Source organism: Brachyistius frenatus, unplaced genomic scaffold, assembly GCF_029030835.1.
Source record: "Brachyistius frenatus isolate BFR_SWC_R1_liver_20210118 unplaced genomic scaffold, ASM2903083v1 Contig_81, whole genome shotgun sequence".
Classification (NCBI taxonomy): Eukaryota; Metazoa; Chordata; class Actinopteri; family Embiotocidae; genus Brachyistius; species Brachyistius frenatus.
The window spans coordinates 1,378,801-1,392,079 of NW_027210680.1; the positions used below are offsets into that span (position 1 = coordinate 1,378,801).

The window sequence follows — 13,279 nt, forward strand, 5'->3', positions numbered from 1 at the left end:
TTAATGTATCCATTGATCAATCTCATTTCACATGGACATCCTTTTCCCTCCTTTCCACTTGTCAATAGCTCAGCTGCCATTATCAGGTCAGTGTATTTTCCACATGCAGGCGTCTCACACGTGAGACACGGACTGGAGTTCACTAAATGGGTGACAGAGCAGCCTCTGGGCAGCAAAGAGGGCTGGTGGTTTTACTGTCAAATGGCCAGCCCATGTGTGGTAACAAGACAACACACGACACATCAGCTGATGAAGCCCAGGCCAGGAAATATATCTGTAAAACCCAAATTATGACATTCTCTTTTCAGTGGGACACCATATTTCACGGTTCCTCGTATCCACGTAAAACTGCTGTACCAGAAGCTGACTTGTGCCCTTATCAAAAGCTTATTGGCATGGAAATACATTTTTCTTCAAAGAAGCTTAATCAATGTAAATTTCATGTGGTAAAATCATTAACTAAATATTTCCCCCTCATTAGCTCCATTCTTTGTATCCAAAGTACCAGAATCCAGTCTAAGACCCTCAGTGTGCCGACTCAGAACTTAATGCATAATTTTTTTTAATAAATTACGAACACTTGTTAAGTGTAGGTGTTCTTAAAAACACTGGACATGAAGACTAAACTGAATTTCACATTCATGTGGCAGCTTCAAAGGAAAACGCCGCAAACTGTACAAATAAACTGACAGCGGAACTGGGATTGTTTTCTTTTACTGACACTATTCAAAAGGCATTCTGACGCTGTAACTACAACAGTGTTGCTCGCTCCTATCCCACCTTTCATGACTGCACTCAGCCACCTTGTATAGACACAGACTGTCACGTCTGGACAACACTCAGCGGTGGCTCCTCCATGGTCGACAGGGCCTAGAAACAACAACAACAACAACACACACACACACACACACACACACACACACACACACACACACACACACACACACACACACACACACACACACACACACACACACACACACACACTTTCGCAGGCACAGACAAACTCAAAAACACACACAGGTACACGTGCATATCAGTGTCTGGTCTTGTAAAAACACCTGCCAATCAACTGACTGCAAGACAGGCAGCTCAGACGGGTCAAAGGTCGCTAGAATGTTTATATGGCTAATCATGAAAGTGTGTGCCTGCACGTATATATATATATATATATATATATATATATATGTGTGTGTGTGTGTGAACTTTTCACTCTGTTTTCATCAAGCCAGAAACAGCAGTGTGCACGACAAAAGTGTTTCTCTTATTCCTCCGTTACTATTTTAATCACATATTTACACTTAATTTAGACCTTGTTTTGTGACTCTTTAGATTGATCCACACCATCTAATGTTCTCTCCTTCATCATTTCCCTTATCCTCAATAACTACAGGAATTTCCAAGGCCAAATATATGGCTGTCACACTTATTCTGCAAACTTTTAATATTTGTGACAAAAATAGCCAACAATTAAAGTTCCATCAAAGATTATTAAAAAAAAAAAAAAAAACTGTTTTCAGGGGCTTTTAAAGGGCTGAAAAATTAAATGGTATCTTTTCAGAAGTCCTTACTTCCCTCCCATTCTCAGGCCTCTGCGCTTCCTTTAACCACAGAGAGACGTGTAATAAATTTGTCATCTTTGCTGCCGAAGTGGGTCAACATTTATCTGCAGCCTGCTGGAATCAGCCCGAGGATGAGATGAGGAATCACTGCTGAGGACTTTACAGTGCACTCCTCTTCGTTTTGCCTGTAATGTAGAATCAGACCAGTTATAACCGCGTTTAAACTGCAAGGCCTCAGCGTACAGAGCATGGTGATAATCTTCTCACTAACTCAGTAGAACAGTGAACAAGCACATTCCCACAATGTTGAACTATTTCTTTAACTCTTTCTTTCTGTGATAATAGTCACACTTAAGTTCTGTGCACCATCTAATGCAATATGGAGGGACTAGGAATTCACCCAACACATGACTCCAATTTAAACTCATCTCATATCAATGTGACTTCTGCTCAAAACAAAAAATCATGTTACTAGAAACAAAGAAGAGTTTGATGTCATCTGTCAGGATTTTTGATTAACCCCTGAGGCAAGAAACATTTAATAACACCGATTTACTCTGTAAGAAGCTACGAGGATTTGAACTCTCCTCTCTGTGTTTGGATGGATGTCATTTTGGAACAAAACTCTCCAACAAGTGAAGAAACTCATTACTGCTAATGTGTCTCTTTGGCAGACAGTTTAGCTCTCAGGCAGGTACTTTATCAAATGGTGCTATGGTTTTATGACAGGCTGCATGTCAGAACCCACCTCCAACTAAAACACCCATCCAGTCAGTGGCTTTGCTTACAGTGATAGGTATTAGCTCACAGGTATATATCCATTATGAGTTATTTATGAAATATTTTATATGCTGCTCTCATCAAAATTCTACAAATTAGTCACAGGAGGCAGAGCTGGCTGGATTTGAATACAGATCGAGAGCTGCCCTTTAGCGGTGTCATTACACCTGAGTTTTACGGTTCTTTATTTTTTTTTTATTGGTTCCTAAAATGGCTTTCTGACTGTCCCACAACTCTATTTTTTATATGAGAGTGGATCATATGAACTGGTGTGGTGGATTAAGTCACAGATTAAGAGGGAAATATACTCACAAACGTTCTCATTAACCTTTTTAGCCACGAGGCGCAGGTGCTGTTTTTTCTCAGATAAGGAAGTCAGTATCATCCAAATGAGGTCAAGTGTAAATCGATCCACATTTAAGCAGCTAAATGTTCATATTTAACAAATTAGTTGCAACTGCTTTCCCTCTGTGACATGGCAGCAGTGGGAGCTCCTCTGACATGTGCCTGACAAGTCTGGTCTGTCGTCTACATCTTGTGGTGGTTAGTGGGAAGTACAATAACCTAAATGTATGCAGCATCCCAAATCCATATCACAGTTTTTACTTCACTGTTCAGTTTGTAGTGTGTTCCTAATGGAAATGTGATCAAATTAAGTGTACTGGAAACTGTTTCAATGCACACAAAGATCCAATGAACTTTTGAAAGTGCCAACAGATTGACTTTTGGTTTCTAAGCAGAAACATTTGTGTCTGCATCTTTTAGACACAACGCCCTGCTTTTCTTTTGATAACAGAAAAATCTAGAATAATAACTATGACTTATTTTGCAAAGAAATGTTATGTTGGAATAAAAACACTTCAAAGTAATTCAGGTTGTTTCTTGACCAGTTGTCTCCATTTTGACAGTGAAAGAATTTAACTCTTCAGAGGCAAAACTAGAGAATTTGTCTTTTCATATTTGGAAAATGTTTTTTTTTCATAAATTCAATAGGTATGTTTCCTTATATTCTTAAAATTGTTGTTTATTGTCACTAATTTATTTTTTATTATTTGAAAAGGATAAAGAGAGAATGAAATTGTTGCAGAAATGTTGGTCAGATACATACAATCTTATTTTCGCATCTTTATGGTATACAGTAATGCATAAGACGGACACAGTTAAGATTGTATAGTTACTTTGTAACTAGTATAACACTACAGTCAATGAAGAAGCTAAAGCTCAAAACACTGATTGGGAAAACTTGAAATTTCAAAATAAATGTGCAGACAATTGAAAAAAAACTTGCAAAAAATGCACTGATTTCTAATTATTATAAAGGTTTTATTCATGACACAAAACACAAACTGTTTACATGGTTTTACATTTAAAGTTGCTAACATTTGGCAGTGGCCCCTTTTTTCATTATACTGATATTTGATATTTTATCAACTGCACATTAGGGTTTTTCTACGTATGACAACACTTTGCTACTCTGTACTTCAACAACAAACCAAAAGGCCATTGACAATGTATCACAGTCACTGTCAATGGAGGTAAAAAAACCAAGTGTTTGTTACAAAAAGATGCATCTTTTCTCCAAAGAATTTAAAAAAAAAAAAAAAAAAAATAACAATAATAATAATTTCTCATTGAAAGTTGACACAAACAGAAAAACAATCTCCCCTTGAGCTTTAGGGGTCACACTTCATGATCTCTCTGAGGCAGATGGTAGCGTAGCAGGAGGAGTCCAGGTCAAAGTTTAAGGTGAGAGCGAGTGAGTCCTGCTTCCTTCCTCCCGTCATCGCTCCTCCAACCTCTGCTTTGGCTGCTCTCTGCAGCTGGTAGTTTAGGTTGTGTGGAACGGCCAGCAGGGGGCGGTAACAGCCCGGCAGGTTCAGTTTGAGGCTGCTGACTCTGAACCGACAGTCGTCCAGTCCGTCTCTTGCCAGTCTCTCCTCGTACCAAGTCCCCATGGCATTTTCTGGGTACTTCACAGTGTTTCCTGGCATCGGTAATAACACCTGACGGGATAATGAAGGACACGATAGTGTTTTAAGTACAAATAAAAAGATTTAGTAGAAGTACACGTAGCTCCCTAAATTCCATACTTGTTCTAGTGTGTACACTGCCCCTTGCTCCTCTTCGTCTGTCACCACATGGATCTGGAAAAGCAAAGAGATGTCACTGACACTGAAAATGTGACTGTCCTCACACTGAGAGTCTGTCCAAAGACCAGGAGATCACAAAACTGTGTCCTTGATTAACTTTGTTTACTGCTGAAATGACCGTGAGACATCTCTGGGTTACAAGAAAAATGCAGCAAAATCACACTAAATGAAACTCTAACAAAGATATCATTACGCTACAGTGTGTTAAACTGCAGAGTCGCAGTATCAAGCGTGTGTAAAACAACAACCAGATTATTCACCTCTAATCTGCCATTTGCCGTGATCTGGAGGAGTAATTAATCTCACTGAAGGAAACAGATATTAACACACAATAACCACAACGATTAGATGTGCTGAATGAGCTGTTTCACTTCCTGATGTTGACACCCCTTCTCCGGCAATCAAACAAAAAACAACGATAACTGTTTTCGTTTTGCAGTGAAAGACCAAGATTCGGTTTTCATCTCTCAACCTTGGAATCCGGCCAATACTGAGATTAAAACCTCCTCCTCGTTTGTGTTTGGCCCGTCCACAGTCTACAGTTGGAATATGAGGCCAAACTTTACCCTCTCAGACTTGAGGTCAATGCGGAGGAACACTAGCTGGATTTGGGTTTAAAATCTACATTGAAACTGGTTTGAGTTGAAGCAGCAAATGGGTTTGCTCTGATCATAGCAAAAAGGCAGCTGCATTACATACAACATATTAAATAATATTCTACGGCTCCGTGTATCTTCTAAGGAATCTTTTAGCCGTTTTAAACATTTTAGTGTGGATTACTTTAATATTAGTTTTTACAACAATGTAATTTATGAAATAGTGTTTATATGGATTGCAATATCTATATCAGCTTGTAGTCTTCCAGCAGGCTTCATGTGGCCTCTCCCTTGCACATCCTGATGAAATCACATCATAACAATATTACGACATGAAGTTAATGTCCTTTTGTATTTTCTATCCCTTCTCACCTGAGCAGCACTCGTTTCTCCACTGTCCTCCGTTTTGCCGTGTCCTTCCCGCCTCCACACCAGGTCTCCTTGTCTCACACTGTGACCCATTGTAGCCAGTCTGTGTGCCACCGCCTCGTTCCACACTCTGACAACCACAACCACAAACACAATTACCATGAATGAAGAATTAAAGAGAGCTGGCTTTAATTTCCAATGACTTAGTATCAATTTTATGTTATTGTCATTTATTATTATGTTTTATTTCATCAAAAGAAAGTGAATCCCTTATCAATAAGAATCTGTTAATGACTGAAAGGTGAAAGGTGATGCCCAAATCCATTAAAAAAAAAAAAATCCATAACTATCATTTTGGACACTCATTTCACACACAACACTTCAGGACATTCAGCGCTGTCCTAAAGATATTCTCAAAGACATAAACAATTACTTATTAAGTATTGTTAAAAGACTGTAAAAATCAGATGTTAGCTTTGTGACTCAAATGCAACGATCATTTACAGACGACACGAACGAGCCCTGTGTTACGCCTAGAAACAATGTACTAATTTCGTAGGTGCTGCAGTAACTGTTCAAAAGAGTCAAGATGTTTGTGTTTGAGCTGATCTCGAAAACCCATAAAATGTTGGTGTGGATTTACACTGACCGGCTACAGTAGGCATGAGGGTAGAAAACTCTCATGCTGTGCGGCAGACTGAGCCAGGCCTGGGCGCACCCATCTGGACCTGTACCGTAGCGGTTCAGGGCCCGAAGCATCAGCCGCTCCCTGGCTTTGGACAACGGCATCAACGCCAAAGACTCTTTGGCGTTATCTGGTATGAAGCAGCAAGAGAGACGAGAGTCAAAAACAGAGAGCGAAACAAGAAAATAAAACACTCGGAGCAGGTTGAATTCCCAGATGCTGAAAAAGATTTACGATAAAGCCATTTTAATACACCAAAACTCGGTTTATGAAACTTGCTCTTTCCACCATAAAAACATGACGGGGTCCCATAAACACACCGCAGACTTGTCATTTTATTCGTATTCAACATTTGATTCAAAAACAGGACACATTAAATGACGTTCGCGTGCAGTCTCGGCTCTAACCTGTTTGGAGGAAGTGTCTCTTGGCGTGACTCTGAGGATCATCGCCTTCCTCTGGAGTGAAGAAGAGACGCACACCACTCACCTAGCACACACAACAATATATATCAACACAGCGCTGTATATTCTGACGAGCTTTTGGGTGCAGCTCATCCCAATGTGCCAGTATTAGAGGCAGTGTTACGCAGTTCCGCACGTAGTAAATGTCTCCAACACCTACCATGTCCTCTTTCAGTAGAGCGAGTCCTACTCGATCAGACTGAACACTCTGTCCGCTCCCAAACCTCTGCGGTCCGTAGTAGTTCACAAAACCTCTGGTCTGCAAACACAAACAACAAAGGTACACGTGGCAGTGGATACTGCAGCTACAGTTTGAAGCAGCAGTGCAACAGAAACAACAGACTATCCTTCTGTTTTAGTTTTACGTAGGTATCGTTTTGTATTTTTCTTTGATTCAAATAATTAACAACAGCTGGCCACCGCAGTTTTCAGCAAAACATTAAACAGAAAACACTGCACTCATTGGGGACTATTGTCAGCTGCGGATTAATACACGTGATGCCCTAGTAGTGAGTATTTATAGCAGCAGCTCATGGTCATGAAAACAAAGGAACATTTCACCCAGTGACATGAATACTGGGTTCAGCTTTACAGCACAGAGGAAGAAGAAATATCAGGCTTTGTTTAAGCAGGAAATGAGTGTCAGTAGGTTCACGTTATGATGATTTTGGTCTTTTCATTAAATAACAAAAAATTCAAAAGACTTTAGTGTCATTAATCCAACATATTGCAATATAATGTTAACGTGTAAATGGTGCCCTGTTAATGTATCATTTTACCAAACGGGCTCATCACTCCTTCAAGACATTAAGCAAGACTACGCTTTTATAACAAAGAAGCATGTAAAATACAATTTGGAGTAAAACTCTGTTCGTATAATGTTTGTAATGTCTATATGAAGTGATAACATAACTTAAAAGTAGATCATTTGTGATGGCGCACGTGTTAAAAAAAAAAAATAAAGAAATACCTGGGCGTGAAAAGATCTACTTTTCTGTCCAAATGTAAACACACATTGTGCTGAAAAATGTGTTGTCGACAAACTAAAACTAACGTTACCTGACATTGGCAAACAAAGCGAATCGTACCTTGACGTTCTCCACCGCTTCCTTTACCAGTGCTGCCAGGCGAGAGTGTACATCTGTGCCAGAGGAGTGTGTATCACTGGCCCCGTGTGGCCTCAGGTCACGGACCACCAGGTCAAAGTGATTCCCCTGGAGTCGTCCGAGCCTGAGAGGCTCGCTGACAGAGCGGACCTGAGACAGACGCATCCCTCTCCTGTCGAACTCTGCCGTCTTCTCTTTCAACCTAAAGATACATACATACGCAGCCGTAGAACCACAACATCCAAAGACTGTTCATGTCTCACCAGTTTGTGAATCAGGAAAAAAAAAAAAAAAAAAAAAAAAACCAATCGATGAAAGAAACAAAGCACTACCGTTGAGGGGAGACCTTCTTGACCACCATGGACTGGTAGGTGATGGCTCTCTTATCCTTGATGCCAGCGTAGGTGAAATCTGACGGCAGGACCCCGAGAGCTGCTGCCATGTAGCTGATGGCCTCCAGAGTCTCCAGGTTCTCCTTACACAGAGTGAACGCTGAAAGACGCACACGACACAGCTGTGTTTTTAATCTGATCCTCAGTGTTTATGGCAAATCTGATTTGAAATCCTCTTATTTCTCCTACATCTTGAAATAAAAAAATAAAAAATCAGTCTCGTTGAAATGTATCAGTTGGTGCGTGTGATTGTGATGATGTATGCTGAGAGTTTCTCTGCTTGCGTTTTAGGATTTTTGTCATATGCAGGTAATTAAGTAGACAACAATTTTGAAAGCTGTTTCACCGAAATAGTCTTTTATTTTTTAACAAGAAAAACAAACTTTCATTGTTTTCTGCTATAAACATGTTTTAAAGTGTTGGTTGGACAAAAATACTCAATCTAAAGATGTCACCTTGGGCCTTGGGAAGCTTTTTATCGCTATTGAATATCTCCATGATATTTCATGTTTTAATTGAGGGAATAATCAATTGATTCAAAATTACACTCCTGCACCTTACCTGTGTAAACTTCCTCTTCTTTCCGTTCGTCGGCGGTTCTCTTCTTCGGCCTCCCTCGCTCTCTCAGCCTCACCGAGATTGACGTCCTCCCCTGTTCGTTGAAGCTTTTTGTCTCCACCAGTTTCCCAAACTTTCGGTTCAGGAAGTGGTGGACTGCCGTCCTGTGGTCCTTATTGTCATCAGGCCCAAATGTATAAGACGAGCCTCGCACTTTAGCATCTATAAACCTGAAAAAGTCCTCTGCTTCGTCCTCTTTGACCAGCTGCGAGAGCTCTCTGTAGTCCGGGTCTTCCCTCACCCTGATCTCGGGCTGGATGGTGACAGTCATGAGGAAGGGGAAGCGGTGCCTGACGGCCCGGTGGACGTTGGCTCTCTGGTGTTTGTCAGTAAAAGATCCCAAAGAAAGCTCCAGCTCGGTGGGCTTTTTATCTCGAAGAGTCAACACAAAATGCTCGAGCTCTTCACTGACCGACTGACCTAAAATCACACCTAAATCAAAACTCCCCAGACTGGTCAGGGGGACATCCACCCCCCACTCCAGTGAAACATCAGTGTCCCGTGAGCCTGAGGAATGACTGTTCTCCTGACAGTCTGCACTGGTTTTGTTGTTTCCATCGGAGGAGGCACAGCCTGGTGTCTGTGCGGCTGTTTTAACACGCTGTCCGTCAATGTCAATCTCGGTCACCACAAAGTCTTCGATAAAGTTTTTGATGGTTCCAAGAAAACCCTCATGGTTGGATATGAAGCATGCAGGGACGTTCGCAGCCTGACTGCCCTGCTTCATGGTCACTCTATCCAAATACAACAGAGTTTTTACTAATTCCTGCTGGTGAAAAGGAAAGAAATAAAATGTGAAATCTGCAATGATTGTAATGTTGCTGTAGACAAAACAAGTCAAATTACTTTAATGACAGTTAGAACAATTCCTGCGCAAAAAGCAATTTCAGGCTGTGTCAAATACAATTATGTGGAATGCGACTAAATGAAAAATATTGTCTGAACAAATTTAATTTTCAACTAACTTGTGGGATTTTCCAAACATCTGTGGTAAAATGATTGTCCGCCAAAATCGGAGTCCTTTAAAGCTATTTTAAACTGGTAAAAAGGACTGAAAGCTAAAATCTTAAAGATATATAACCCTCACAAATGAAATCAAGCGAGGCAAAAAGAATCTTTCAGTGGCAACGTGGACGCTGCAATCCCTGTTTAGCAAATGCAAAACATATTGAATAGGTTGTAGGCATATTTCTCTTTTGAAGATATTCAAACTGGTTACAAAAAAAAAAAAGAGGACAGGGTGGGTTATAATCTGAGGCTTAGAAAAGGTAAAATAACAAATAGAGTCATAAGGATAATAATTCAATATAACCCACCTGTGAATCATGTTTAACAACAAGTTTCCAAATATAAAGGGAGGACATATCAATCCAATAACAGTATTGCCTGTAAACACACACTGACGGAATGAAAGCGAAGCACATTTAATCAAGTACCGTACTTAAGTACAAATGTGAGCTATTTCTACTTTACTTGAGTATTTCCATTGCGCGCAACTTTATACTTCTACTTTTGTAAAAGTACAAATGTTGTACATCTTCTAATCTTGTACATTTTACTCCTTCGTCCTTTTTTTTTTTTTTTTTTCTATTTCTATTTCACATTTCAGTGAGGTGTATGTTCACGTTGTGACTGTTTTGATATCGACGAAAGCAGCTTCCCACATTTACCAACTTGGGGGGGGGAAATACAGCGCAGCTTTCGCAGGAGACGCGCGCTCCCGCGGATAGAAAGCCGTATTTTTTTTTTGGCGCAACACCTGTCAAACATCTTATATTGACCCGAATATGCTAACACACGCACAGAGACACTACTCGCGGCCGGATCTGTAGCCTGCTGCAGATGAGACACGCTTTAAAAAAAAAAAATTTAAAATTTAAAAAAAAAAATGACACCAGGTTTCTTAGGAAACTGACGGGGCGCTTTATATCCGCGTAAACATTGAATTATACACGCGTAATATCCCGTCTATTTAGAAGTAATATGTGTTATCCAGCGCACAGACCTACCTCGACATTGGTGACAGAGAGCCGTGCCTTCTACGACAAAGAAAAGCGAATCAAATTGATGCCTTTGAATGGGAATATAAGTGTGTTACGAATTAGTAATAATAACTTAACTGTTTGTTTACGAAACGGGCCTGCATGCCGTGTGTAAAGGAGACGCTTGTAAACACAACCACGCTGAAAGGCTTCCGTCTACTTCCGCGTCACGTGACGGTCATGTGACTTTTCTTAAAGGGAGCGGAAAGAAAAAAAAAAAAAAAAATGACGGCGGGGAGGAGCGACGGATCCGTGGTGGGAGGACTTAACCTGAACTTCAAGCCCAATTCAGGGACGTGACAAAGAAGAATCTTGAATGTTCAACATAATATATTCATAGCGTTGTAAATCATATGGAAGTATACCAACAGGATGATGATGATCATGGTGATATACAATTCTGCAGCAGCACACTACTTTCCCCAGAATATATCATTTTGGACATCGTTTTACAGCAAATCAAGCCTACATAAATTAAAAGTTAAACCTGCAATAACTTGATAATGTGATTATGAGCCAATGAAAGGCTACAAAGTGGATCTTGAAGTGACTGTTACAATAGCACTTTTCTTTATGCACTGTAATGTTTCAGCAATACATTTCATCATATTTTTTTTAAATTTATTGAGTAGCCTATCTATTGTATTTTTTACTGTCTAACATTAACAATTATTTTAATATCTATGTTATTATTATCATTTGTATTAATTAGTAGTAGTAGTAGTAATCAATATGGTCAATTAGTAGCAATAATAGTACTTGTAGTAGTAGTATACATTCTATATTACATTAGAAACAAACAAAACATATGTTCTTCATCTATTACTGATTTTATAAATGTAATATGATTGATTCTTAAGAACTGGCAGGTTCCTCACCAGTGGGTATGTAGTTTCCTGGCACTAACTCCCACTAATTGTGGTCAGACACCACTCATAATAAGAATTACGTTTTTAATTTATAGCACTCATTAACTGAAAGCAACTTGAGCAGTTCTCGGATATGCACTTCAAAATATGCGCACACATTATAAATTATGGAGATTGGAGACAGGAAATTACCTATTTGATAACTACGTAAACACTACCACTCTCTCATCATGAATGTATGCATAATTGTGCACAAAAAAACCTAGCATTTTGTTTGACAATCATTTCTTCCACCAGAGTGCTGAGAAAGGAGAGGAAAAGGGACTCTTTTAGCAACATTTGAGAGATGTCCTGTGACCAAAGCAATAGGTCATCTGCAGCCTTTACAAAAAAAAAACAACAGCCAGAGTGTTGACGGGAAAGAAATAGAATGAAAGCAGATTCTCCGGAGTGAAAGTCCTTTTCCTGACAGTTGAAATTTAGGCTTTAGTTCAAGGTTGTAGATCCATGTTAGTTACACAGCTTCCTGCAAATCTTGGAAGCACTGACTACAGATTGCACAGTAATCATATTTACAGTGATTTTGTATTTCCAGTACTTGTGATGCTGCTTTCAGCTGCTTTGGCAGAAAGCTCTGAAAGTGTTTTCCTGGGAGTGAGGAAGGACTTACATCTGGCGAACAAGTTTAGAGCAGAGAATACCTTCACAAACGTGTAATGTTTTTGTTGGCTTTCCCCAAATAAGACCCCAAAACGCCATGCTTCAATGATAATGATGTAAGTGTACGCTCCGATTAAGATTCACACGACTGTTGAAGAGTCCCTCACAGTGTTTAAGATTAGGATGGAGTGTTTGTGTGCCCCGCAGGAAACAAAGAATTCAAAAACAATGGGAGCTGGGGATATAACAAGCCTATCCCCGTGTCTTTCCCAGAAATGTAAAGCTCAATATGCAAGAAGCACTGTACAGATACCCCTTAGACATGTGAAAAGATCAACAGGGTTTGTGTGCATAAATAAGTACTTTCAGGGAGCTTTAATAAGTACTTCAACAAAGGGAAAATGAGGCAAAAAGCCATGCAAAACATGTATAAATGAGGATGATTATGCATTCAGCATAATGCAAGCAGATTGTTTTTCACAATCTAGACTATGGGGAACAACAAGAGGGGCAACAGTAAAGTCTTTGGGGTGTTTTGACCCTTTATGTCAGTCCGCCCACCAACATCCTCTGCGGCACAGAATCCTTCTGTGTCTTCATGTCAAACAGATGTGTGAGTGCATGCCAAAGATTTTCCCGATTTGCATTGGTGAAGTTGAGTGAAGCATAAGGAAGCGCGGGACACGAAGAAAGCGCCATATACGTGTCTTTATGGACGTGTGCTTTGCCCTCCAGAAAAAATGTGTTGCATGTAGTAACATAAACACCCCCTCAGAGCCACATGCGGTCACATGGGCCCACTTCACTGTGTCGTAAGCATTTTCAAATCTGTCTCACTAAAAACATCTATAAAGCTGAATCAAGTCAAGTTTTTAGACCACAATTTGCTCCTCTCGCTTTATGCTAAATACTAATTTTGTCAGTACAAAAATAACAATCAGATTTTACATTATACTGTGGATTTATGAGGAGCTGTTCTTTTGTCT

General features: G+C 39.9%; 2 protein-coding genes across 3 annotated transcripts in view; both read right to left on the reverse strand.

The window, feature by feature from the left end:
* The window catches only part of LOC138627119 (tetraspanin-8-like), a 67,372-nt gene that overhangs the window by 37,592 nt on the left and 16,501 nt on the right, over positions 1-13,279 (reverse strand). The gene's annotated exons all lie outside the window — the stretch shown is intronic.
* Positions 3,658-10,915, reverse strand: pus7l (pseudouridine synthase 7 like). Of its 2 annotated transcripts, none has more exons than XM_069709258.1 (10): positions 10,732-10,915; positions 8,666-9,488; positions 8,045-8,204; positions 7,695-7,914; positions 6,767-6,865; positions 6,550-6,631; positions 6,107-6,272; positions 5,461-5,587; positions 4,433-4,486; positions 3,658-4,345 (listed from the first exon to the last, which is right to left on the reverse strand). In XM_069709258.1, the coding sequence occupies exons 2-10, from the start codon at positions 9,447-9,449 to the stop codon at positions 4,016-4,018; spliced, it is 2,022 nt and encodes a 673-aa protein (XP_069565359.1). In that variant the 5' UTR covers positions 9,450-9,488; positions 10,732-10,915; the 3' UTR covers positions 3,658-4,015. The 2 variants fall into 2 exon arrangements, with proteins under 2 accessions (XP_069565359.1, XP_069565357.1); XM_069709256.1 differs by having other exon boundaries at positions 8,666-9,491.

Coding starts and splice junctions, on each gene's coding strand:
- pus7l (XM_069709258.1), bottom strand. CDS start 9,449: ATGAAGCAGGGCAGTCAGGCTGCGAACGTCCCTGCATGCTTCATATCC. Junction 8,205..8,665: donor AGAAGAGGAAGTTTACACAG/GTAAGGTGCAGG, acceptor TGCGTCTTTCAG/CGTTCACTCTGTGTAAGGAG. Junction 7,915..8,044: donor AAGAAGGTCTCCCCTCAACG/GTAGTGCTTTGT, acceptor ATGTATCTTTAG/GTTGAAAGAGAAGACGGCAG.